Source organism: Callorhinchus milii, unplaced genomic scaffold (genome assembly GCF_018977255.1).
Source record: "Callorhinchus milii isolate IMCB2004 unplaced genomic scaffold, IMCB_Cmil_1.0 Scaffold3, whole genome shotgun sequence".
NCBI lineage: Eukaryota > Metazoa > Chordata > Chondrichthyes > Chimaeriformes > Callorhinchidae > Callorhinchus > Callorhinchus milii.
In genome coordinates, this window is record NW_024704744.1 from 23,800,803 (window position 1) to 23,828,366 (window position 27,564).

The window sequence follows — 27,564 nt, forward strand, 5'->3', positions numbered from 1 at the left end:
AGCAAAAGGTCATCCTATTGTAGTATTTACTTGGAAGGTATGGACAGTGGTCAGAACCTCAATGGGGATTCTTATGGGAGTTTCTCCTCTTTTTCCACGTTGGCAGTTTCCCAATGTTCCTGGAGGATTCCAATCTTGGGAGGTTGCAATTCTATGGCATTATAAATCTTGGTCAATTTATGATCACGTCCCAAACAATTTTCTTCCAGTTGCTAAAGGAGGAGGTCCAGCTTCCACATTGGGATTTTATTTATTTACAAATGCACCAATTTCCTTCAGACCCCCTCACCTTACCACTCATTCAATGAGTGTACCCCTAAAGAAAACTATCTCCACAATCCCAGCACCCCCTCCCCCCAAACAAACACATCTCTGCAGTATGTTCGTGACTCTCCCCTGCTGAGCGAGATCTCTCAGATGACTTACGGGAGAAATGGGAATACAACCTGGAGACCTCATCTGTTTAATCTCAATCTTGAACAAATTAAGAGAAAGCCAATTCAAACTTTTGCACTATATCCATCTTAGATAGACTCTAAAAATGTAATACTATCTGATGGACTGATCACTTCCTACAATCTCACCATCTGGTGAGCCTGGCTGTGCTTGTGGCAAGGTATGTTTTCCATAGTTATCAAGCTTGAAGTATCCTTCCACAGTGAACATGTGGTCCACACATGTATAGGGCATCTACTGTTCTGAGCATGTTATGTATTATGACATGATGGGCTGATTGGCCTTCTTCTGTAAATCTCTATTATCCTATGTATGGTTTACACTTCCGATCTGACAGAATCCAACAGACATGGACCTACTTTTTGGTAACCTATACTTGGTTGGGTGTGGGGGTAAACCTAGAATGAAGCAGACCTAGCCTGCCATATTTTCTTAGTTTCAACCCACTGCAGTTATACATAAATATAATGTTGATGATAACAATGACACTGTGCAGTTTTGTTGTATTAATCTTGTTGATGTTATTCACTATCAGTTTTTTTTCCATCTTTGTTCTACTGTTTATTTCAGAGGTTTAGTTGCTATTATTATTTATTGTATTTTTTAAAAATAGTTGTTAATATAACTCTTTGAAGAACAGCCTATATAATTTACACCATAACATAAAGAACTGCGTTTTGAAATCCTCTATATGTTTTTTTTAAAAAAACAATGATTCAAAGTTCTGGTTACAAATATGAACCAAACAATTAGTCCCTTTCCACTCTTGGTTTCTTGGACTCATGCAATTTAACGGTCAGACTCCAGCTGACTGCAATTCTTATCTGTTAGAGAATAAATGAGCATGGCTGTGAAAATTAATTGGATAAGAACTGAATATGGTCTTCAATAGACAGTAAAGGTAAACACATTTGTCTTTCACCAAGTCTAATTGGGGTGGACATGGTATATAATATAGCACACAGCAAGACGGCTTCTCTATTACACAGTACTGCTGTTGTGGTTGCGTTTACTAAACAAACACAGCAATAGAGGAGTTAGTCTTCAGTTGTTTTTGCTGACGAATGATGGACAACATGGTAGATGTAATGAAAAGTAGATGTGCCTTTGATTCAATATCGTTGAAGTTTTATATAGTGATGAGGATAACACAACTGCTGTTCTTCCCCCCCCCCCCCCCAGCCCCCTCTCCCCCAACCACCACCATTGGTATGGTGAGCTTTCCTAAAGTGGGAAAGTGGATTTTGTAATTTCTGAAGTGAGTGGACAGGAGAAGATCAGGAAGATCAATTCATTCCCATGGAAGAGGAGAGGGGAATTTTAGGAAAGGTTCTCCACCCACCAAAAAAATTTAATTGTCGATATAAATGATACATTTTTAAACATTTTGGCCTAAACTAATATTCGAAAAGATAAAGGTTATGTCTTTAATTTCAGTTCAAAGAGTCCACCTTGAGTTTGATTGAACTACAATGTTAGCATTAAAACAAGGAACATTTGAAGCTATACAACATTGCCACAATAGCGCTTTTTCTGGTGCGATAGTGGGTACCTGACAATTAAAATAAGATACAACAACTTGTATTTATATAGCGCCCTCCACGCCAGGCGGCGTCCCAGAACGCTTAACGATGGTGGAGCCTGATGCTGAACCAGGGGGAGCGGGAAGGTAACCATAGGCACGGTCAAAGAGGAAGGTCTTCAGGTACAACCTGAAAATGGGGAAAGAGGGGGCGAGGCGAAGGGATTGATAACCGATGTTGTAATAAACCAACATAGCTTAGATAACTGATGTTGTAATAAACTACCTTGATGCACGGTTTAAGAAGTTAATATGATTATGAAACACACATTGGTTCAGATACGATTAACAAATAGATACTTTGGCTTCATACCATCTCTCATTCAGTAGAATTAAGCCAACAATTACCAAATTTAAAATGTTACCATCAATATACTGTGGCAAGTTATTCTGCTTCAAAATGTAATTCTACAGTTTGAACTTAATATGAAAATAAAGTGCATGTTAATTTTTTTCTATTTTATTTCATAGTTAACTCGTTAAGGACTATGACATTTTATGCAAAATAAAGAAATGGAATAAGTTCTGGTTTTAGTTCATTGATACGGTAGGTTCTATTCATAGGATATATTTACATTTTCACACCTGCTATTTTCAGTATCCAAATGAGTTATACTTTATGTGCAAAAATATTCAATGTCAAACACTGCGTTCTCCACACACTTGACAGCTCGTGTTGAACAGACCGGCACAAAGAAACTCAAAAACATGTGGTCAACGCCCTCTTTGCCTCAAAAATGTCTCAGAACTAATACCTTGCTTTTACTGCTGGAAACAGTAATATTGATTTCAAGACCAAAGATCAATACTTCAGTCTCTATCATACTGGTTGTAATTTAAATTGTATTGTACTGGTTGGGGGCTGAGAAGATAATATTAAAAACTAACATCTGATATAGGAATTCTGGATGTACACAAAAAAGCTCATGCACTCTGATAACAATGGTGGATTTTTAATGTTAAGGAAGAAATGGCCGTGCAATCGGAATAAAAACTATAGAATCCAAGAACTTTTATGAAGCACCTTGGGTGTGATACTTGAATTGATTTTTACCATTGTGTATGTGAAGTATTAATGCATATCCAAGTGCCGCAGAAACAGAAATCGTACTCCTTAACTCTAACTCTATATTGGATTATTTGAAAACTCACAGCCATTCAATGTAAACAGAAAAAGCGCAGTATTGATACTGAAGTCACTGGGAACATTGAAACCAAGAAATAAAGCACCAAAGAAACAGGGTTGAAGTGCTCACTAACAGACCTTGACAAGTTGCCAAAATATAGCAATTTAAAAAAATCAGAATCACTTAAGAATGCAAAGTTGGAAACAGCAAATTGCATTTTCTCCCTCCTCCTCTTCCCACCTCCCCACAATAAAACAATACTGATAATACTGATAACAAAGCACCACCATGCTTTTTCTGGAAAGACTCACCTTAAGTGTATAAACTCCCATACGACCAGGTACCTTGTAGAAAATACCTTCTTCTCCTCTAGAATTTGTGTGAAGCATTGCATTCAGGCAGGCCAATGGAGAGGTGCCACTAGGAGGGAAAAAATGTCATCAATCAATATGTGCCACACCGGTAGGTTACGGTCCTTGGATTAAAATTCCTTGGATTTAAAAAAACAGCCTTGCAGGGAATCAATGTTGCATATTAAATCAGGAGTTGGCTACATTTCACAGCTATTTGCTTCAGCACCTCTCCCGTGCTTACAATGGTCTGAAACATACTCCTGACCTTCAGCTCAGAACACACCAGTTTCTTCACAGTCTTGGATAAGGACAGCAAACAAATCCTCTCCGGTCACTTCTAACTCAAGCAAAGGGATTACTTATAAATATCCAAGTCAAGAACAACTTTAAGCTGCCGAGAATTTAACATTAATTGCTATCAGTTTGTTTATCTTCACCAAAAGGATTGAATATCAAACCTTGTGGTTAATGGAGTGGCATAAACTTCCACTACAAAGTGCTCCTTGAAGTAGGATCTGAGGCACATTGTTGGGAGCAGTACAAATATTTGAGTTGTTTATAGGACATCATCCAATCTCGATTGCAGAAAAGATTATCCACTCCCTTTTGCATACGTCAGTTATTTCAAACATTACTCAAGAGATATCCAACGTGTTGGCTATTTAAACTTCACTGCACTTCCTGCTGGCTGACGTTTGTGTGTGTGTGTGTATGCTGGGGGTGGGAGGAAAACTTGAATGCCTCCTGAATGAAACAGCATCACGTTCCTGTTTTGTGTTGGATAATCAAGTGATAATCAAACAGAGCCTATTGCTGAACCTGGAGATGACCTTCTCTGGGGCTTGGAATCTTGTGTCAATTTCAGTCACAATGCAACTCCTTCTCCAGAGACACGCACCACATAATAATAATAATAATAATAATCCTTGCATTTGATATAGCGCTTTTCACGTCGGGAGGACGTCCCAAAGCGCTTCACAGAACACACTGTAAAGTGAATTGACTGTATATTTGTGGGCGAACGCGGCAGCCAATTGCGCACAGCAATGTCCCACAAACAGTCGTAGATTGAAAATGACCAATTTATTATTGTTTTTTTTTGGAGGGATTATTATTAGGCTCTGTGTGGAGTAAGGAAACTTGCCCAAGGTTTCGCCCTGCCTGGAATTGAACTCAGGTCTCTCGCTTGCAAAGCGAGTGCTCTAACCACTGAGCTACAGGACTCCACATGGCCTGCCTGCAGCTCCCGTCTACTCTGTACTGTGCTACACCAGACTTGCAGCCACTCACTGAGACCATCACTTGGTGCGCTACGTATACATGACATTGCTCATTGGCGTGAGACGCAACAAATAAATTAGCACAAATAATAAAATGTCTGTGGCGAAACGTTTCTTCAAAAGATCAACAGACATGGCAACAGATGAAAGCTTCCATGTGTCCAGAGACTATTTTACCTGTTACCATGGAAGTGAACTGAACATAACCTAAATAACTCAATCATAGCGATGACAGCCTGTGATAAGTCGCATACTTCCTGGATCACCTGAGGCAGTCACCATCATGGAACTTTTCCCTTTTGAGGAATTTTTCTCCTTTTATACACAATTGTTGAAACCTAGGATTGGATGGACCCTCTCCCTCCCATGTGCCACCCCCACACACAATTCTGAATGTCAATTTCAATGACACCAGATGATGTATTTGACTTACGTTTAGCAGGGCTGTAGTTTTAATCTGATCTTTCGTTTAGCAAAAAGCCACAGCCCTGCTAACTGGTAGTCAAATTCCTGACTTGATATTCTGTTTAGTGATGGTGAGTGTGTGGGGGGGAGGAGGAGGGGAAGTGTTTCATTTGCAGCGCAGCACATCTGCGTTGAACAATTTAGGCAAAATTTCAATCACAAGTTAGCCCGCAGTATTTGAGTGGTTTCACAACAGTAAGAAACAGATAAAAGCCGAGCAACAAAGAGAGCATTTTATTTATTTTAGAAAATGTTAGTTTCAAAACCGCAAAACTAAAGGTTTTCTCAGGAAAGATTTCAGCTGCGTGGAAGCATGGGTGTGAAGCTGCTGCTCTTGTGATTGTACCTCGTTCTGATGTTGCTTTGTTTTCCAGGTTGATTGACAATGAATGTTTGCTTCCTGGCTCTCCTGAACCTCCTGTTTTCTTCATGCAGTTTGAACTTCTTTGATTAATTACTCATTAATGTAGATTGGGCGAACCAATGATTGAGTAGAGGTTGCTGTAGCCTCTGGCCACTTTCCTGGAGCTGAAGACGAGTGTTGGAGTTGAGTTTGAACGGTAAACAATGTTGCATGTGGTATTGTGATGGAGATAGTTCCAGATCCAGGAAGGATGTTGGTAGTGCTGTATTGTTTACTTCAGAAAACAAGGGGGCTGTTCTTAACAATGTTAAGATTTTTGTGGCTTGAGGTTCCCTTAACGTCGTGGTGGGATAAATTGGAATGGATGGATGGTATCCAGTTCTGGAGCTGGCACTGTGTGCTTTGCTCTCTGGGAAGGTAGNTTTTTTTCTCTTTTGATCTTTTCAGAAGAAATCTAAAACTGTTTTCCCCACAGTCTCCAATTTTAAATAAAAATGGAAGAAGTTGCATCTCAAAGTGCATCACAAATAATTGCTGTCTCATCTAGTGACCGTTGTAACAGGCATGTGCAGCAGCTATCTTCCCCAGAATGGTCTCACGAGCAGACATCAAGTGAATAATAATAATAATCCTTGCATTTGATATCCTTGAATGACCATTTGATCTGCAGGATTGTTGGTCAGGATACTCTGAGAAACTCCCTTCTGGTTCTGAATAGTGCCATGGGATGTTTAACGCCCACCTGGACAGGCAAACATTGGAGTGTGATAGCGATTTCTGATATGAGGCTCGTACCTACAATATTCTAATATGGGTTGTAGGTTGAAAGGAAACATTCTGATGTGACACAACACGACAGAAACATTCTCTCTCTCTCTCTCTCTTTAGGAAGTAGGTAGGTCAAAGTACATGATAGAACAATATGTGAAGTCAAACAGCTTTTAAAAGGGAAATAGGCAAAACCTGGAAAAAAGAAAATTGTAAAAGGATAGAGGAGAAAGGGCAGCGAATGGTTCAATGAATCATTTTTCAGAACTGGCACAATCATGATTGGTGGAATGCTTTTCTGTGCTGTAAAATTCCATGATTCTACAGAAGGCTTTGGATGCGGCTGCTATTGAGCAATGTTAGTAAGATCTTATGCTGAAAGCACAGTTTGTCGGTCCCCTTTGTTGGTTATTGTGGTTGAGGGGAGGGGAAGAAAGAAAGGAAAACATCTGAAAAGTGAAGCTAAATACTTTAAGGTCAATTCTGTTTCTCAATGGGTTACTGTTAACAGCTATCAAATCACTGAAAGTGCAGATTACATCCTCAAAGATAACACCTATTGTAGTTCTGTTCAGCAGTATTTCATGGGCACTGAAAATTTATGTAAATTATTTCTCAAGAGGTACTATCAGACCATGAGCTCTTGTGCAGCATGCTTTTCAAATTGAGCACTGACATAAAGAATGTAAACACTTTAAATCTTCCACTTTAACTCAGCTTTGACCTTCACCAAAGCTCCAGCCTTGATTAACCAAACCACACATCAGGAATCCTCACACTATTTGGTTTCTGGCTATTACTAAATTCAATCTGCAAAAACCAAACAAGCGTTATTTAAAGACCCCTTCTTACCGGTCCAACCAGCTGGAGGTATCTTTAATACTGCCAGTCATGATAATAAATAATCATTACATTTGGTATATCACTTTTCATTTCTGGAGGATGTCTCAAAGCATTTCACAAGATATAATACACTGTCAATCCACTCAGCAATATATCCTGTGAAGCGCTTTGAGATGTCTCGATGACCTTTTACAATTTTCCAGTGCCTTCCTCACCAATCTCCACCATACACAAAATCCAATTAATTCAAAACTCTGCTGCCCAGATCTCACCTGTACAAAACTCGTAACCCCATCATGCCAGTCCTTACCAGGCTCCACTGGCTCCCAATCACCTAACGGATTGACTTCAAGATCCTCGTTTTCAAATCCCTTCGTGCTCTTGCACCTCCCTACCTATTCAACCATTCCACCACCCACTGCCGTGCCTTTGGCTGGCTCTGGCTTCTTATTTGTCTCTCATCCTTTCCGCTCCACTAAGGGGAGAGGGAGGGGGGGAAGGTGACCATAAGCACAATCAAAAAGAAAGGTCTTTACGCAGGATTTGAAAGTGGGGAGGGAGGGCGCAAGGCAGAGAGTTCCAGAGTTTCAGGGTGTAGTGACTGAAGGCACGGCCACCGATGGTGGAACGGTGGACACAAGGGACAAATAGGAGGCTGGAGTTAGCTGAAGGGAGCGTGCTTTATCGAGTGGGGAGGGGATACGTGGGGGTAAGCGGGTCGGATAGGTAGAGAGGTGCGAGGGAATGGCGTGATTTGGCAACGCGTGAGAGGATCTTGAAATCGATCCGTTCAATGGTTGGGAGCCAGTGGAGCCTGGTAAGGACTGGTGTGATGGGATATGGAATTTCGTCCAGTTGAGTATCCAGGCAGCGGAGTTTTGGCTTACTAGGATTTTGTGTATGGTAGAGCTGGGGAGACCAGCGAGGAGGGCATTGGAATAGTCCAGCCGGGAAGTGCGAAGGCGTGGACGAAGGCTTCAGCTGCTTCAATTGTGAGATACAAACAGGGGCGGGCAATGTGGCAGAGGTGGAAAAAAGTGGTCCGGGTCTGGGGAACACTTTAAATAATTCAGCCAGTGAAAAACTGGACACATACCAGTAAAAAGTGTTTGAGAATCTGATGAGAAACTAATTTTTTTTCCTATTATAATATTACTATTTGTATAGCACCTTTCACATTGGGAGGACGTCCCAAAGCGCTGGACAATCAGTGTTTTGGGCCTGAGCTGGGGGTCGAGATCGGGGAGGGTGGAGGGCAGGGTGGGGAGGAGGATTCCAGTGTAGATATAATGCAGAACTATGGTGCAGTCCCGTGATAATGCTGTTCTTCATAGTATAAATTTGGTTACAGCACGGTTCACCTCCCTTCACTGTACATGCATGCAATTGGCTGCTTGCTCCCAGCGCACTGGTTGGCTTTCAAACTAAAATGGTCGATTTCCAGGTCATTAGAATGCCATCAATGCTGCTTCGTACTTTGCTGCTGGTCTGCAAAGCAGGAAATGGTATTAGTGGTGACCAAATGACCCAGAAATGGCCATTTTAGCTTCACACACACAAAAAAAGATACATTTTCATTGGGTCACTGCCAACATCACTGGATGCTTTCCACAAGTCAACAAACAGGAAATGACATGAAGGTGACCGAATGACCTGCAAGTCGGCCTTTTCTTCTTTTCAGGTGGGAATCAAATGTCCAGCTGTGCACTGACGCAGTGAAAATAGCTATCACACCTTATTGTACCATGGTTTAGGATGTCATGGATCTTATAAAAAGATTCCACTGTATATGTGCTCATTGTAGCCAACATTTATTTTCGACCACACAGTTCATACAAGGATTTTATCACTTGAAAAACTTTTATGATAACTTCTCTTTTAAAGCAGTTACAGTTTGACTCTCGAAGGAACATAATCTTAAACAGCATGTGAATAATACACAGTGTAGGTATGTGGGAGAGCGATGTTGGAGTACTTGGCTTTGGCACCTTCTGGATAAGTGGCCTGTTGACACTCACTGCAAAGGTTTATACAACAACAACAACAAGATTTCATTTATAGAGCGCCTTTCACGTCGGGTGGACATCCCAAGGCGCTGGACAGTTGGGTCAGGACCCGAGCAGGGGGAAATGGTCAGGGTGAGGGGAGGGAAGGGAGGGAGCGAGGAGGGGGTAGAGAGTCGAGAGGGGAGCTGAAGGCACGGTCAAAGAGAAAGGTCTTGAGTCTGGCCTTGAAGAAGGAAAGGGAGGAAGCAAGGCGAAGGCACTGGGGGATAGAGTTCCAGAGCCTCGGGGCTGAGAGCCCGGCCACCGATGGTAGGGCGGTTGGGGCGGGGGATGTGGAGCAGACCGGAGCCAGAGGAATGGAGAGTACGGGCAGGTAAGTAGGGGGATAGTAGGTCGGAGAGATTATACACTATATATATTATACATGATACATTATACACGAATAATGGTCGCTTGGGATGGGGCAGGGCAACCAGCACCAACTGAGGAGGGATCGGGGAGCCAGGAACAGTCATACATACATACGCCAAGGAAGAAAAAAATCCACAAAAAATTGTACACTCCGCAGTACTTAAAAAGCAAAGATTTGGAACATGTGCATAAAAACTACCAGACAGAAATCTGCATGGATATTACCAACCAGAGGGAATTTCTTTAGACTTTCATTCTGGTTAAAGGAACTGATCAAGTCTGCAGCCTAAGTTGAATATAATTTTCAATTGCTTTTCATTCAGATTGTTCTATTAATACACTATGGAAATAACTATGCCAGCAGAAAAATAAACAGATTGCATTACCTCCATGAACAATCAAGTGGTCGCACAACTACAGTACTAGCAAACATTTCAGTTAGTATTGTTAGGTTGTCAGGGAGTGAAACAAGAGACATACGCAACATTTTGGGGGTGATTATCTAGTTTTGAGTGTTGCGAATTGAGATATAATAATCCTTGCATTTGATATAGCGCCTTATCACCTCTTCGAGATGCCTTAAAGCGCTTCACAGAATATACTGTAAAGTGAATTGACTGTATATTTTGTGGGTGAAACGCGACAGCCAATTGCAAACTGCAGTGTTTCACAAACAGTCGTGGATTGAGTCACCACTTTATTATTTTTGTTTAAGGAATTATTACACCCGGAAAACCGATCCGCCAATTGACTAACAACCGGGTTCCTACAACGCAATCAAGTTGGGTTATATACATAGCACAAACAGCTTGGCACTTGCTATTTCTCAAGCAACTACTCAATTTTCAGAGAGAGGAAAAGGAAAAATAAAACAAAATGAGCAGCGTCCTGCGCTTGTTGAATAATTCAGGCAGCGTACGTTTTGGCCTGTCAGACTCAGAACCCTGGAGCTGGTCTTCTGCAAGTCCTCTCTGCTGATGAACAGTACATTGTGTTTTGGGGGAAAGGTGAACAAAGCTTTAAAATTGCGTTGCAAGGGAATTTGAAGTGCTTTTATTTGGTCAGTTTTGCAATTTGATGCCCATTATTTCTCTGCATACATTTATATTATACTGAAACAAGTATAACAATAGGGAGGGTAAGAGAGGAAGGAAGGGAAAAAACAATCAGTCCTCTTGCATAAAACAGACACATTAAGTCAGACCCTTCAAGAAGTCATTCATCCCAAGCTCTACTTACCTCGCATGCGATTTGATGACTAAAAATTCGAATACTTTCAAGAAGCAGGATTCAAACTCTGCAATAAAACGAACACGGAGTCAAGCTCATAATCTGGCCAGAACCATCATTTTCACTATAACAGCACAGGGCTGTGAGCATCCAAGGCATGAGAAACTCCTAGATGGAAATAGGTGCACCATCCCACCTGCTGTTTGTTTCGGATTAGGAATGAAGGCAAAATGGAAGGTTGACTGCAGCGTGTTACAGTGCTGTTGCACTTGGCACTACAGCACAAATGAAAATCAACCTTTGGAAAAAGTTAAACAGATTCAAAGTTCCTGCTGTTTCTCGTCCATGCCCAAAGGCATGCTAATCATTTGCATGGGGGCTCTTTGGCTTAAAAACTTTCTGGAGACTGAAATAGTAGAGTAGAAAGCTGTGATGGAGTCAGGGTGTAGGTGCTGTACAGGAATTGGCTAGCACAAACTGCTATAAAGGTCAGTTGTATTGACCCAGGAAACACCACCCACCACTTATATTTAAGGCAACGGTTAGAAGGCTTGTGGTCACATATTGCTCTGCGGCAAACGTTGATGTAGAAACAAAAAAAATTGTGAAATTTGATTGTTTTTTAAAAAGAAATAATGTCACTTGGTCATTCAGCAGGTGATGGTTTGGGTGAGTGAATAAACCTTTGGAATAAACCTGTTTGTCATTTGTGTTCTTCATGTGCTTTCTGCACCATCAGATATCATCCCAGTGAAAAATGTTGGTGCACAAATAAACCACACTGTTTGTTTAGTAGTGAAGAGAGACTGTAAAATGAGAGACTGTGGACTTTGCACGCTGATTTAAATTCAAAACATTCAGAGGTTGGTTTCAAGACAGAAGTAATAATACTAATACTTGCATTTGATAAAGAGCCTTATCACGTCTTTGAGACGTCTCAAAGCGCTTCACAAGGATACACTAAAGTGGAGTGACTGTATATCTTGTAGGCGAAATGTAGCCACATATGAAAGTTATAAACTTGAAGGGGTATATTCAATAATAGGCAAGGCAAGATTAAACTTGCCTTGTAAAATTACAGCTTGCTCTAAGATCTGATGCAGCCATGATGGACTGAATGGCCTCTTTCTGTGAGCAAGTTTCTACGATTCTAAGCAAAAACTGAAGAGAAAAGATTTCATTGATGAACTCTTGAAGCTTGTTCATTGTAAAAGTGCTGAAAATGTTGTCCCTGGGGGAGAGGGAAGGCGAGAAACATCTAAAGGTCAGCATTTGCTTATAACAACAACCAATGGCTTTTTGGATTGAATTTTTATGGATTTTTTTTCTGGAACGCAGTGTGGGATGAAAAATTAGACATGCAGTAGTTCTTAAGAATACTAAACAACATAGTTTGTGATTCTTACAGAATGCTGCCAGCTTGTGGTGCGTAAAATGGCTCCCAGGCATTGGAATATTGAGGTAAATGGTTACCTCACCTGCGTTTCCATTCACTTTGCCAAGAAGTGACACCTCCCCCTGCTGGAGAAGCCCTGCCGGTGAAACGGTAGCTGACTTCAGCCGCACATGCATTGCAAGTTGATGATCAGCAGGTTGTATTTGAACGAGCGTCAGCAACTTGTCTCTTCCAAGCCTAAATTCCTGCACGCTATCAGGGGCCAGCTCTTGCAGAGATGTTCCAACTTAGATAACATGTTTAAAAGACAGTTTAGACACATCAAAGATACATTTGCGATCCTCAAAAAAAGGGCTTCATGAAAGAGTTTGATCGTCCTGGGTGGGGGAAGGGGCAGCAAGCGGGTCTTGGAGCTGAACTGACTTAAGGGGGACATGTTTGGCACCAGAATGTTGGCGGTCTCAGTAGTCCAGATCCTGAGCCAGGCGGGTCCGCAGTATTCCATGGCACTGCTGATCCCAGTCTGTTTGTTGGTAGGATTTGGAGGGAAAGACCAGTCACTGGAGGCAGGGACTCTTACCACTCAACTCCTGTTAACCTTGCAAGCCAAAGCCCCAATTAGTAGGGTAGTCCCAACTGGACAATCAGTGGGAAAGTTTGCCAAGCAGTGCTTTCAATGGCAAGCTATGCAGTTTTAGCTGGTTAAACTTCAGCAGGACTCCAAAGCACACTTTGGCTTTTGCTAGCCTGTACTTAATATTCTCGAGAATTAAGTAAACAGGATGATCTATCCAAGAAGAGAGTGCACATTCCATTCCATTGGACCGGCCTATCTGTTCGGATTTGGGCTTGCAGAGTTGAAGACATGTCTGCCGCTCCAAATCTGCCTCGGATTACTGCAGAACTGCCTCTTCTCAGGGCCAACTCACCGCCCCACACAGACACACAAAACATTCACAGTACTTAAAGCTCTATAAGCTGCTAATAGTTAGGATTTTCTGATGGTGTGATGTGTAATGGAATTTGAAAAGTAACCCATATTTAGCATTGCTAAGTACCAGCTAAATAACTGAAAACCAAACGATCCAGTCTGATAGTCACAGACAGAGAGTTATTCTCTCTCAATAAAACAGTCAGGTTCCCCCATCTCCGTGTGCAATGGTTCTGAGAGCAACTTACTCTCCTCAAGGCACCAACCATTCCATCAAGATTGGTCACTCTCTCTCCAAGTGACCATTCTTTTACCAGTCAATTACTGTCTGAAAGATCTTTTACAAGTTTGGGAGAGATCACAGCCATGTTTAATCCTGTCCTTACTCAATGACCAAAACTGAAAGCCAACTCAACAACAGTCTGGGAACAAAACGTACTGCTCTACAGATCGGTTTGCACGAATGCTATACTGGCAGGGAATTTATCCTGGTCACCCCTGTCGCAAGATCATGAAGCACATTCAAAATCCACTCAAACTATTGCAATGAAAAAACACTGACCATCGTAAGGATGATAAAACTAATTCCGAGATAAATATCTGCTCAAAAGAGAATTACCAGGTTACTGTGGAAACTGCTTCACTGGCTGGCTACTGAGCTCTTTAAATTTCCTCCTTTCTATTTTGTTGAGGCAGCAATTAGTAATTGACTCAGTGAAACCTGTAAAGTACAGATAAGATGTAGAGGATACATAGTAAACAGCTGTGCACCAGGATTTATTTCTCACAAAAGGCCCAACTTTATAACTCTCCAACAAATAAATGTCACAAGTTATGGTTCATGTCAGAAGTTGGATACGATTGTATCTCAAGGCTCCTCATACCTTATGTCAGTAGAACTACAATTATCTGCTGCATTCAGTGATGCAGATATGATTGTTGCTAAGAGGATTTGCTCGTGTAATTTGCTTACCAGGACAACGATTATAAAACAAATGGATATTGAAACATACGCTGGAACTGAATATCATTTTCTTTCTCACACCATTTCTCATGTTGTTAATTTCTCTTCCACAATTGCTTTTCAAATGAATTGTTGAAGTCTGACAACCACAAGGAAACCCCAGTCAATTCTCTGCCTGCACACTAACTTGTTAGATATGATAGCGATGCTGTGATCTTTCTTAATGAAATTAAAACTTACCCTAAACGAACATTGTGTGCGAGTTTATGACTTGTAATTTTGTTAGCAAGCGGAGAATAACCCTATCATGTCGATAGTCATAATCTGTGCAAGTGAGGAATCTCTTAGATAAGTGTGGTGAGCTATGACAATGGAACCTTCACACACTCCAAAAACATGTCCAAAGAGGTTATTGGTTAAGGTTTCCTCTACCAGCAAGAGGTTCGTTGCAGAAAGTTAGTGTTTAAGTTGTTCAATTTTGTATTTAATTGAATGAGAGATTCTTTTACTTGTGGGAAACAGATGTAGTTTTCCCTTGTGATCATGGAATACTAAAGTTTACTTGCTGTCTCCCAGGATACATGTGGGACTCCACACTCGCTAAACTTAACACATACGCATCTATTCTGAGGATTCAGTAAGAATCGGTTGCTCATAGCTGTAATTTTCAACTAAGGCAAAAATATTTTAAGATTTCACAAGATTATTTAATTGAAATCATAACTACAGCAATCAATATGTGCATATTCACTACCGGAAAAGGAATGGATAGGGGGCATTTGTGACATGAGCCTAGATCCATTAGGCTGGCCAAGATTTAGATCCAGTCCAGCCAAATGGGTGAAAGGCTTCACAGAAACAAAAACATTTGCAGGACAGAAGAAGGCCATTCGGCCCATTGTGTCTGTGTCAACAACTTTAAAGAACATCCTTTCAGTCCCATTTGGTTGTCTTTTCCCCCATAACCCCATAGTTTACTCGTTTTTAGTTCCCTTTATGACAAACTAAGGGATCCAATGCAGCACGTATTATAGATCTGCATTAGAAAGTTTTAGGACTTGCAATGGGTAAAACCTCTCGTATTTATGCTACTCCTGCATCTCCCTTCTTGTCCAAGGTCCTGGAACGAGTTGTTGCCTCCCAGCTGCGCTCTTTCCTCTCCACCCATTCATTATTCGAACCCCTTCAGTCGGGTTTCCGTCGGCTGCCCATAGCACAGAAACTGCCCTGGTCAAGGTCACCAATGACATCCTGACCATCTGTGACCAGGGCTCCCTCTGCCTCCTCGACCTATCGGCAGCATTCGATACGGTCGACCACGCTATCCTCCTCCACCGCTTGTCCTCCCACCTTAACCTTCAAGGCCCTGTCCTTGAGTGGTTTAGGTTGTACCTCTCCCACCGTCTTCATTTTGTTTCCACAAATGGCTTTTCCTCCACCCCCCGCACTGTCTCGTGCGGTGTCCCTCAGGGCTCTGTCCTCGGTCCCCTCCTCTTCACCCTCTATATGCTCCCCCTTGGTGACATCATCCGCAGACATGGGGTTAACTTCCACATGTTTGCGGATGACACCCAACTCTATCTTTCCTTCTCTACCCTCAACTCCACGACCACCGATGTCCTGACAGACTGCCTGTCCGACATCGAGTCCTGGACGAGAGACAACTTTCTTCAGCTCAACGTGCGTAAAACTGAGGCCCTCCTGATTGGCTCATGTCAGCGCCTCCGCACCTCAGGCGCTGACAGCATCAGCATCCAAGGCTGCACTCTCCACCTCTCAAAGCCATCAGGAACCTCGGCGTTCTGTTCGACCCTGAGCTGTCCTTTCTTCCTCATATCTACGAAACAACTGGCACCACCTTCCATCACCTCCGGAATGTCGCCAGACTACGGCACTACCTCACCCCTCACGCTGCTGAATCTCTGGTCCACGCCTTTATCACCTCAAGGCTGGACTATGGGAACTCTCTCCTCGCCGGCCTTCCCGCCACCTCCCTCCACAAGCTGCAGGTCATTCAGAACTCTGCAGCTCGTGTACTGTCCCGCACCAGGCTTCGCGACCACATCACTCCCACCCTCGCTCGCCTCCACTGGCTCCCCATCCCCCAGAGGATCGAATTCAAGATCCTCATCCTCACCTACAAGGCCATTCACGGCCTTGCTCCCTCCTATCTCTCCGACCTACTATCCCCCTACCTACCTGCCCGTACCCTCCGTTCCTCTGGCTCCGGTCTGCTCCACATCCCCCGCCCCAACCGCCCTACCATCGGTGGCCGGGCCTTCAGCCTCTCAGCCCCGAGGCTCTGGAACTCTATCCCCCAGTGCCTTCGCCGCTTCCTCCCTTTCCTCCTTCAAAGACGGTCTCAAGACCTTTCTCTTTGACCGTGCCTTCAGCTCCCCTCTCGACTCTCTACCCCCTCCTCGCTCCCTCCCTTCCCTCCCCTCACCCTGACCATTTCCCCCTGCTCGGGTCCTGACCCAACTGTACAGCGCTTTGGGACGTCCTCCCGACGTGAAAGGCGCTTATAAATGGAATCTTGTTGTGTTGTTGTTCTCTCCTGACTATCTTTCAGTTAGTTTTCAAGGGACATACCTGTAACTTGGCTCTTCTTCCTGTGGGTCTAAAAAAAGGAGTGAAAAAAAGTGTAAAAAGATTGCGCTTTTGTGGCAACTTTATGTTTACTTGTCAAAATTCAACTGAAGTAGCATATGGGAACCACATGTCCTCTATTCACCCTTCTCCCCCAACAGAGAACAGGAGAAGCTCTTTAGTGGTTGAAGCAGTGGGAGCAATCTACTTGTGTCGTTGTGCACATTGAAGTCTGTATCACTAGATCTTCAAACCTGGATTTCAATATTGGACATGTAGTTCCAAGAATGTTCTCTGACAACCCACATTATTTAATAAGTTTCCGTGAGTGACTGAACAGGCAGTATTATTCTGCACACAAAGTGGGAGAAAAAGTCCACTTGACTGGATTTATATTGCATTCCACTGTGTCCGCAATTTAACAAACTCGTTTATACAGCCTTCATTTTGAATGTTTTTCTGAATGTTCTTTTAAGAACTGCAGAAAAAAATGTCTTCAAAGATAAAACTGAATTCAACAATTTGCCAAATTCTAAAATGCTACATAAACAGAGAAAATAAAGTGCCAGGTGGAATTTCCTCCCTTGGGTGTTTGCAAAGAAACCACTTAGAACTGGCTCAGCAGCAAGGCATCCTACACTTAAAGACAATACTTTGGAAGGCCATAAAATCAATGCTGCTTGAGTTGATGTCCCAAGTGAATTTCACAGAATGATACAATGATGGAAATTTTGAATTGGAGGAGGCTATTCGGCCCATTGAGTCTTTTCTGCTGCCAGCTCCTCCACTGGAGCTAACTACTCTATGCCAATTTCTGGCAAGCTGGAGAGGAACTGGTTGTAAATGGATTTGTGAACGCAAATCGTCCCTGGGAATCAGTTCCCAAAACACAATCAAGTATTTCAATAAACTTCACAGTGTTAACCAAGCTTAAGTAACGCATCAACACATTTAGGCTGCTAGGAATGTTGAGCATAAGTTGGAACATTTCTTCCTCAGTGAAGAAACATCATCCGAATATTGTGTCAGAATGTCAAAGCAATCTTGAATTAATATGATATTAACATTTTAATTAATTTTACTTGAGACACCAGGGAATTTACAGATTTGGACTTCACTTGACTGGCATTTTTCATTTTGTGCCAATATTCAAACAAACAGCACTTGAATCTGTGCTCATTGTTTTATTTTGAATCTGGCTCCCTTCCACATCACCAGTAATTCTCATGATGCATCACATCACACAGCTCATTTTATGACATTTGAAAGCAAAAGCAAGCAAATATTCAAATTTGTTCTAGATTGCAATTGATCAGTGCATAATTTATTCAGTGGTTAGCATGAACCAGGTAATTTTTGTTGCAAAACACAAGCATTAAACAAATCAAATTCCTGGAGAATGTGCATGTGGATATCCAAAGAAGTGTGCAGATACATGAATTAGTTTTGCTTTCCATTGCAATCAAGGCTGAAATTAATTGATGCCAAAAAAGAGCATCTTATGCATAGCATACATAACAGATTTCCAAAGTAACATGGGAAATCAACAGCTAATTGTTTACTGTGGGTAGACCATCCCAATGAAATAAAAAGGCCAATTAAGAATACATTTCAAATGACATCAGTGCTGTCAGTACCTGCTGAAATCACTGAACTACTGTAGAAAAGGAGAGAGATAATACAATAGCATTTCGAATGAAGAAAGCCTTTTGGCCCATTTTATCTCAACCTTCATTTGGAATACCAATAATCCTTCCCAATACACACCAAGTGCATTTCTTAATCAAGTCCAAAATCCTGGTCTCTACTCCACTTCTCGGCAAATCATTAAAGTTGCTTCTGCAAGGTCCCTCTAACATTGAAGGATTAGCTATTACTTGTCTCTGTATTGCCTGAAGGGTGCCTTACATTGCCACTTTCTATACCCGAGCCTGTATGGGTACTATTGCCACTGCCAGTGGCCATAATAATAATAATCCTTGCATTTGATATCACATCTTATCACATCGTTGAGACATTTCAATGGACTTCACAGAATATATTGTAAAGTGGATAGATTGAGTATTTTCGCCCACAAAATACACAATCAAAATAAACGGTAAGTTTAGCGACATCTATCAAAAAATATAAAAGCCCAGTTCTTCCTCGGAAAAGGATTTCAGGAGTAAGTAATCTTTGTCATGTTTTAATCCTGTAAACAACCTGAGTTCAACTTGAAAACATTCATTAGAAAAATGATCTAAACTAGCTCACTATGAGACAGTTATTACATTTTCTGATGGCTGTCTTACCCAAATCCATTAGCCTAATCAGGCAACAGCAAACAGCAATATCCTTCAGTGCATTTGATAAAGGCTTTCTAGCATTCCATGTTCAAAAGTGTAGCCTAAGAATGTAAATTAATGCTGTAAAGACTAATAATTTCTTACTCGTAAAATGTGTACTGAGCCAACTTACTGTGCTGTCAACTGGCTTTGCATTTATCTCTTTTTGAAGTTTACTAACTGCATCGTTTACTGTAAAGGCTATTAAAAATGGATAGNTTTTTGCATTCCATATCAAGAGAATTGTAGGGCAGGGATGAGCACAGACTTCTACTAACACTACAAAAGTGCATTTAATACCACAGGCATAGTATCAGAGGTTTGCTTTAGTGCATGGCAGTCTCCAGCTCTGATCAACATCTGGCCAACAATGTGAAACTTCATTTTTATTTGTAGATTATTTCTTCACTGAGCTGGTTGTCAAGCATGAAACTACCTTCCTGTTCTGTTCTGGTTAGCAGAGCTGCTTGCACAAATTTCAAAATGTAATCCTCTTTTAACACAAGAACACAGAAAGATGCATTAAACATCAAATCCTGTTCCTGTGATCTGCTCTATTGCTAGAATCTCTCAGTTGGTCGACGACACCCTCACCTCATTCCCACTGCTGCCGAAATCTTCATTCAAGCTTCCGCCACCTCAATGATAGATTTCTCCAACACTCTTGTTATCCCGTGGAGATGGTTGTGGAGAAGGCAGCATATGCAAATAACTCTCATCTAGATTATAAGAACTGCTCCCTCCCTCTCATTCATTTCATATTCAACCTAAAATGGGGCAAATGCCCTCGATTATTTTGATTAATTTGTCTTAGTTCCTCAACATACTGAACAGTTATCACCGTGACTCAAATGAAAGTAGAATTTGTAAGATTTCCTACCTAAGTCAAAGATGGTTCTTCTTTTCCTTTGAACTACAGGGTACAAGAAGGTGCGGTGTTGTGGACGATTTAAGTTTTCTCCTTCACTTAAAACACCATAGCTGTCATTGCTCCGAAAGTAGCTTAAAATCTTCAGGAAGGAAACCCAAAGATGAGAGATTGTAAGGCCAAAGACTAAGTCCCATGCAGTTCACAGCTTGAAGCAATCTTTTCCAACAGCGTACAAGTTTACTCTAAAGTGCAGCTTTCCACAATCTTCCAAAGAGTCAAATTTGAAGGCAGTTCTTGAAAGTGGAAACTGATCCTGCTGAAGGACTACAGATCTACGCTGGAAATGTCCTTTCAGCTAACCCCTAAGCACATCCCCAGTTCTTCTTTGAACAGGGTTGTCCAAGGCCTCATTCTTCACAGGGCACAAATAGCCGTTCAATTGCTTCAAAATCTGGTACATTTCAGATGAAAGGGTATTAAAAACAAAGGAGAAAGCTGACATCTACACTCAGGCTTCAAAACACAAAGAACAGGAAGGAATTGCGATGCAGTTTTGTCATCTTCATTTGAGAGCTAGAACCTGGAGAGTCACTGCCTTAAGAAGAAACTGCAGGGAAGGGACACAAAGCTTTTCTGCTGAGCCCACAAACTTTCAACTTCCGTACAGTGAATTGTAGGCCACAGTTCGTCTCTACATCACTCGCGATGACTAACAACGCTTCATTGACTGTGCGCCAAGATTGTTTGCTGGAATGTAATGCTTCCCCAGCAAGAAATCCGAGACAGAGAAATGGAGGCACGGCAATTCCAGTAGGAGTTGGTGAAGCCCATGAGCATGCACGTCCATCAGAGACAGCGCTCACTTTGACTGCAATAGCCACATTAACAGATTTGTTCATGCAAGGAAGAGTACCACCATTAGCTGATGTCAAACCTTAACTACTTGCATTCAGGCAGAACAGAGCACTTCAGAGAAGCTGTGATTCATTCGGCTCCTTGGTTGCAGGGAGCTGATATTGAGGTATATGAAGTGTTTCAGTTCACACACCCCAATACACTACAACAAAAGCACAGCTCTCTCCCTGGCTAATTACTGGACTGTAAGCAATCCATGGGACTTTGTCTTGAGGATATTTCTCGCCACATTTAAGCTGACACATTGAGAGCTCACCGAATTCATATTACTTAAGTTTAGTTTCATAACAACAAGATTATCCTCGATAAAATCTCTCCCTCTCACACACACACACACATCGCTTCAACGAAAGAATATAAAATCAAATTTCTATTTGGACCATTCTTTGATCACACAAAGTTTGATTCCAACATGAGTTCAGCAATTTATGTAACACACAAATAGTTTTTTTTAAGCTTCTGAATGCTTCTGACTCCCAGTAGATAAAGATCTGTAATGCTTTTTCATTCTCGCCTGGAACTTACATTTGAAAATTTGTTTAACAAATGGATCAAGATATAAAGATTCTAAACCCTCAACAAACAGAACAGCACTCACTATCTCCAGCTGTACTGGAACCAAATCACACAGAAAAAGCATACACCATTAAAGCCATCTTCTTTGACATCTTTCATTAGTTTAAACATATGGTAAAAAACAGAATACACATCGAACCTCATGATTTATACCCCAACTTGTGGCTTTACCCACAACTCAAATTCTAGTTTTATCTCTTGAGAGTTATCAAGTCATTTGTGAGATTTAATTTGTATCCCATAGTCTTCATTATGGACCTTTGTATAACAGTAATGTGTGTAATTCATGAAGGTCATTAATCCACATACAATCTATGTTCTTTTCCATTGTTTTTCACAAGAGGTTATGCCTTTCACTGACAGACTATGGTCGACTGCACAACTGGAAAACATTGTGCAGTTTTTAAACTTTCCACAGGCACTGAAATGCAAGCAAACATTGGGCAAGAGAGAAGGAACCACATCATTGGGATCCCAAGTTAAGCGGAGTTGAATCAGTAAATAATGTCTCATCACATAGAAAGTTGAAAAATTGGGACTGGAAGGAAAGGATGCTGAAATGGTAAAGGGAATGGAAAACAAATTGATATAGATATCAGCCTGGCTCAGTTGGTAACACTCTCACTTCTGAGTATGAGTCAGAAGGTTTTGGGTTCAAATTTGTCTGTATGTGCAAATTGGCTGCTGCATTTGCTATAAAATACACAGCCACACATCTTTACAATAAAATCTTGTCAAGGGCTTGAGACACCACCTCCCGATGTGAAAGGCACGATATCAAATGTAAAGATCATTATTACTTTACACTGCCACCTTGGGAGACCGGTTCTCTTTATACTCCGGAAATTCCAAAGGGAAATATCCTTGTTTTGGCGAGATGCTCTGCTTTTTATGCAATACACTTCTGACTTGTGAGGCACATGTATTCAAAGCATTTTAAATACATGTTAAAGGATTGAAATATAAGAGCATTTTTATTGAGGAAGGAAGCTGCACAACCCATTTAAATAAAATATTAAACTGCTTTCAGCTGACTGAAGAATTTCATCCGTCGCTTTCTTCAAAAAGTACATAAAACTTCCTGCCAAAATTATCAGCCTCACAACAAGAATTTTCACTGTGACTATCCTTTATTCCAATACTGGGTGTACAGCTTTTACACCAAGGCTATCAAGTTGTTGACACTCCCTACATACCCATACCTATAAAGGCTCTACGGTGAGTTCATCTCTCGATAATACAGCATTTGAAACAAATGTGAGTAAACATAAACATAATAGAAAAACAGACTGATGCTAAAAGATCATCAGTAAAGTTTAAACTTACAATCAGCTGAAAGGACTGTAGTGCAAAGTAGGAAGAAGAACCAGAGTTACATTCCAACACAACCTGAACAGTGAGATTGTTGCCTCTCTGTGCTTGGGTTTGCAGCCACAAGGTAATGAATATAACAATTCACCTAAAAACAACTACGGATCTCAGCATACATCAAAATAATGAAACTAATGACTGCGTCTTTCATAGCTGACAGATCCATGATTGCTTTCAAGTTCCTTCTCATTTCATTGATGTGACAGACGACATTTTCAAAAAGCAAGCAGCAGCAATATGTTATTTGAAGCCAAGATGTTGGTTTCAAATATCTAATTTCTTACCTTCTGGCGTTTAATGTAGGCAATAAAAAATATGCACATATGCCAACGGGGAAGGACAAAAAAAGGAAAATAATCAATTGATTTATAAATAAATACATTTTGCACCAAGCCTTCAGAAATATATATTTTAATAAAAAGTAACACACCTGCTGATGTTGTTACCCTTCGTTTCCTCTACACATTTCTTGAAGTGCTCTATAATTAGTCCCTTCGGTCCTGATATTTAAATCAGTAACTATGAAAATACAAGCTCGTACCTCATTTATAGAATTATGAAGACATACATCTGCTAATTTTATTAAAGATGTTACACTACATTACATTTATTCAAAAGACATTTTAAATTGGATTCCACTAATTTGATTTGTTCAAACAAATGTTAGAACCTGGAAATTCAAATAAAATGTTTTAAAAAATTAATAGCTGACATCCCAATTTGCAACTGGTATAATTTCTTTCAAAGCTATTCATTTTAGCTGAACTCATGTCAAATATGTCACTGCTGAGGTAAAGAATATTTTCCATTTAACATCTGTGACTGCTGCAGGCTCTATTCCCTCAGGTATGCCCCAGCTCAGGTACAATGCAAACTCAAGCTGAAAAAGCCCTGACAATATGTCTAAACCTCACCTTCACAACAACCTCCACCAACAGTGTGAAACTTTCAATGTCACTCCTCTGAGCAAATAGGTCAAACTAGTAACTTAAGGGGACAAGCTATGTTTAGGATGCTTAATACAAAATTATATGCATAAGCCACACAATATCCAACCATATGAGCTACAGCAGACTGGACAGCAGTACATATCCAGCTTCTCAAATTCTTCTCAAATTGTCAGCCTAAAAATCACCGCACTTGATAGTAATTACTTGTGAAATACTTTGAGACGTGATAAGGTGCTATAAAAGTGGTAGCATTTTTTAAAACTTTTTCCAATGTGCTGATCAGAAATAAACCAACCTTTGGGCACAAAAGGGAGAGAATGTGCATTTCATTATAAACACAGGAATTTCCATGTGGAGATGGCATGCATAGAACTCTCAGTCTGGTTTGGTGATGGGTTTCCACATGTGTCATGGCTGATAAACATTGAGTAGTTGTGGGTAAATCCTTCATAGTCCAGGAGATACATTATTATTATATTATTATATTATTATTATTTTACAAGTCTAGGATGTCAGCAATCTTTAGCATAAGAACATAGGGCTCCAATCAACACACCGGGAAACAAGCCATGGAATTACAACAGCTGACAAACCCAATGGGAAGAAAGAGGTTACAAAGGTAGGATGGCAATATGGCCAGTGGAGCTGGAGTCCTTTCATTGAGTGGGCATAAGTCACAGCAACCTTCAACAAGATACATTCCTCTTTATTGCAAAGCATTTGTATTGATCCTAACAATACTTAGTAAATTAGGTCAAGGATAACTAAAAACACCACCAGAACTAAGAACAAACATGTTTACGTCCAATAAGAAAAACTTGAATTTTGGTGCATTACTAAAAGGATCTTATGGTTCATCTGATATTATACAAAAGAGGATAACAGTAGAAAGAATATCAATTGTCTTACAGCATAGAATATCACTGGACTCATTGGCATAAATCAAGAAATATTCAATAAAGGATAATCTGGAAACACACTACCGATTAAACACAGATTTACCTGGACTATTGCGAATGTTTGGGGCCCGCTTCTTGATAGTGGTGGCCACTTCTGGCCCACGAACCATGTACTGGCCACCACTGCTCTATTACTTGGTTTACATTTTGCAAATTGTCACAAGAAACAATCTTCAAACCATCTTTGAGGTATGCAGTCACAAAGCAATTTGTTTGCTAGAGCCAATCTACCAGAACATCTGACCAGGTGTATATGTATGCAACCATCAAAGGGCTTTGAATTGATTGAGCCTCTCCTCAGAAACAGTCCCTTAAAATTCTTGGATAGTTCAATGCCAGTAAGTGAAGTTCTGTGCGTTCCTTCATGCAGTTAAAATAGGCATCAGTAGCCAAGTCGAATATAGATATTTACGTAAATTGGACTTAACATAGGCCAAAACTCTTAACATTTGCAAAGCAAACAAAATAAATGACTCACAAGTAAAACTGCTATATCTTGGTAATACATTCTAACTTGAGAGAAAAACATTAAGCCAAACAAAGCCAGGTGTCAAATTAAAATCAGTTATTAAGTTATGTCAGACTTCTTCTGACAGAACAAGGGCTAAAACCTAATCCAAGAAAAATACAAGCATTGCTAAAATGGAAAGGAAACTAATAAACAAGCCCGAGAAAGACCTCTGGGCACAATTATTGACATGTAATCAAAACCTAAACAAGTGACTAGCAAGCAACGTGAGCAGAGCTGTCAATACCAAGGAAATGTTTATGAAATGAGACAGATTACAAACTCATTAATATATACTGAGCTCTGCTTATTTTTCAGTGTAAAAAAAATGCTATGTTCCTAAACTGAACTGTGCACGTCTCGTGAAAGTGACATGAGACACCTCTCGCTTGTTCCTGGTCCATCACTTGTCAACACTTCAACACAGGACCCGGTGAAAACACACCGCTTCCAAAACATTGCCCTCCAGTGGTGAATGGCTAATACAAGACTTGCAATCTTCAATTTCTTCATATGCATTCCAGTTAGTAGGGATCTCATTAGTCAGGAGAGATAGCATCAGTGCATATAAAGTGTCTACCTAGAAGTTGAAAGCAGTACTGCTAGAGTTCATTCTGAGAACAAATGTGAGATTTTGGATAACAAAGAAAAATTTACTGAATATCAATGCTTTACACTGAAAAGAGGGCTTCAAGCTGATTAAAATATTTGGATTGCATTGTACTTCAATCAGCTATCTGACCCCTATTCTAGCATAAAACATGCTGAAATAATCATTACAAACTTTGGAGCTCAGCTTTTTTTTGTCGAACAGAAAAGCAGATTTTTTTTAAACCTATCCAATCCATTTGAACCTATCGGATACATGCAACATTGACAGTTCTAACACTAACAGCAATTTGTAATCAATGTGAGATAGGCTGTCCACACATCACGATGAACAATAAATATGAGTCACATACTTGTTCTCATAGATTGCCAACCTTAAATTACCCAGTTACATTTGCCAGACTGCACCAAGCAAAAGAGGGACAAATGGAACAAATATGGAACAAATGATGTTTAATTTAACTGAATGTAACTAAAAATATTCAATTACACGTTACCAAAAAAAACACTTTAAAAATGGTCCCAAGATGTAAAACATAAAGGTTTCCCAATCAAAGCTTGCCTTCTTTCGAGAGATTAGACTGTTCAAAAATTAACTCTTCACAAGTATTGTACAACACACACGCACAAACTAACCACATCCTGCATTTTTAGAGCATCTTTCATACAGGATAGAGTCTCAACGGGCTGTAACCAGACAGACAATATATTCTCTGTAATATCACACCTCATTGTGTGTCAGCCTGGCTAGTTGGTAGCACTTTCACCTCTGAGTCAGAAGGTTGTGGGTTCAAGCCTCATGATGGATCTTGGAATTCATATGGTCTAGGCCAGTGGTGGCCAACCCATGGCCCACGGAGGGTGTCAAGAAGTGGCCCGCAGAACATTCACACTAGTCTATGTAAGTCTGTGTTAAATCAATATTTTGTTTCCAGTAGCTATTCGGTAGTGATATTTATGGTGTGGCCACAAATCAAGAAATATTCAATCAAGAAAAAAAATAGTTGGTTGGCCCCCACTGGTATAGGCTGACACACCAATACAATGCTGGAGACGTGCTGCAGGTATCATCGTTCAAATGAGATGTGGGACACTGCTGTGTGCAATTAGCTGCTGCATTTCGCCCACAATATACAATCACTACACTTTACAGTATATTCTGTGAAGCCCTTTGAGACGCTTCAAATACGTGCTAAGGCACTATATCAAATGCAAGAATTATTATTATTATTAAACTGAGGGTCCCTTCTGCCTCTAAGTAGATCTTAAAGATATGATGGCTCTATTCAAAAAGTGATGGGAGTTTCTTCTAGTATCAACAATCCCCAAAATAAAACTGGTCATTCACTTTATGGACGTTTGTGTGACACTGCTGATTGCAAATTGGCTGCTGTGTTCGCCCACAAATTACAGTCACTTTACCAGTATATCCTGTGAAGCACTTTGAGACATCCTCTTGATCTCAAGATAAGGGCAATGCTGGCAGCTCCAACATATATTCCATTCCTTCGTTGTGTTGAGAAGGTGGTGGCTGTATCTTCCAAAATCCACTCCTAGTTTATGTGGCTGTAAGCAAAGCTTTCTAAAATACATAAATGAAGATCCTGGCTTTAACATTGTAGTCTCCGATTCTTCTTCCAGCTCCCGGCTGTATTATTGCATTCTCTTATTCCTCCTTCAGCTCCTGGCTGCATTCTTCCGTTCCTGGACCAGCTC

The 27,564-nt window shown here is 40.8% G+C and overlaps 1 protein-coding gene across 6 annotated transcripts in view; it reads right to left on the reverse strand.

Moving 5' to 3' along the window:
• The window catches only part of asxl2 (ASXL transcriptional regulator 2), a 164,723-nt gene that overhangs the window by 63,350 nt on the left and 73,809 nt on the right, over positions 1-27,564 (reverse strand). For 5 of the 6 annotated variants that reach the window (XM_007900450.2, XM_042333272.1, XM_007900453.2 and 2 more), the window contains one exon: positions 3,477-3,585. In XM_007900450.2, the coding sequence (XP_007898641.2) occupies positions 3,477-3,585 (109 nt within the window). Of the gene's footprint in view, positions 1-3,476; positions 3,586-19,683; positions 19,832-27,564 lie in introns of those variants that run through there. The other variant, XM_007900456.2, reaches the window with a different exon arrangement.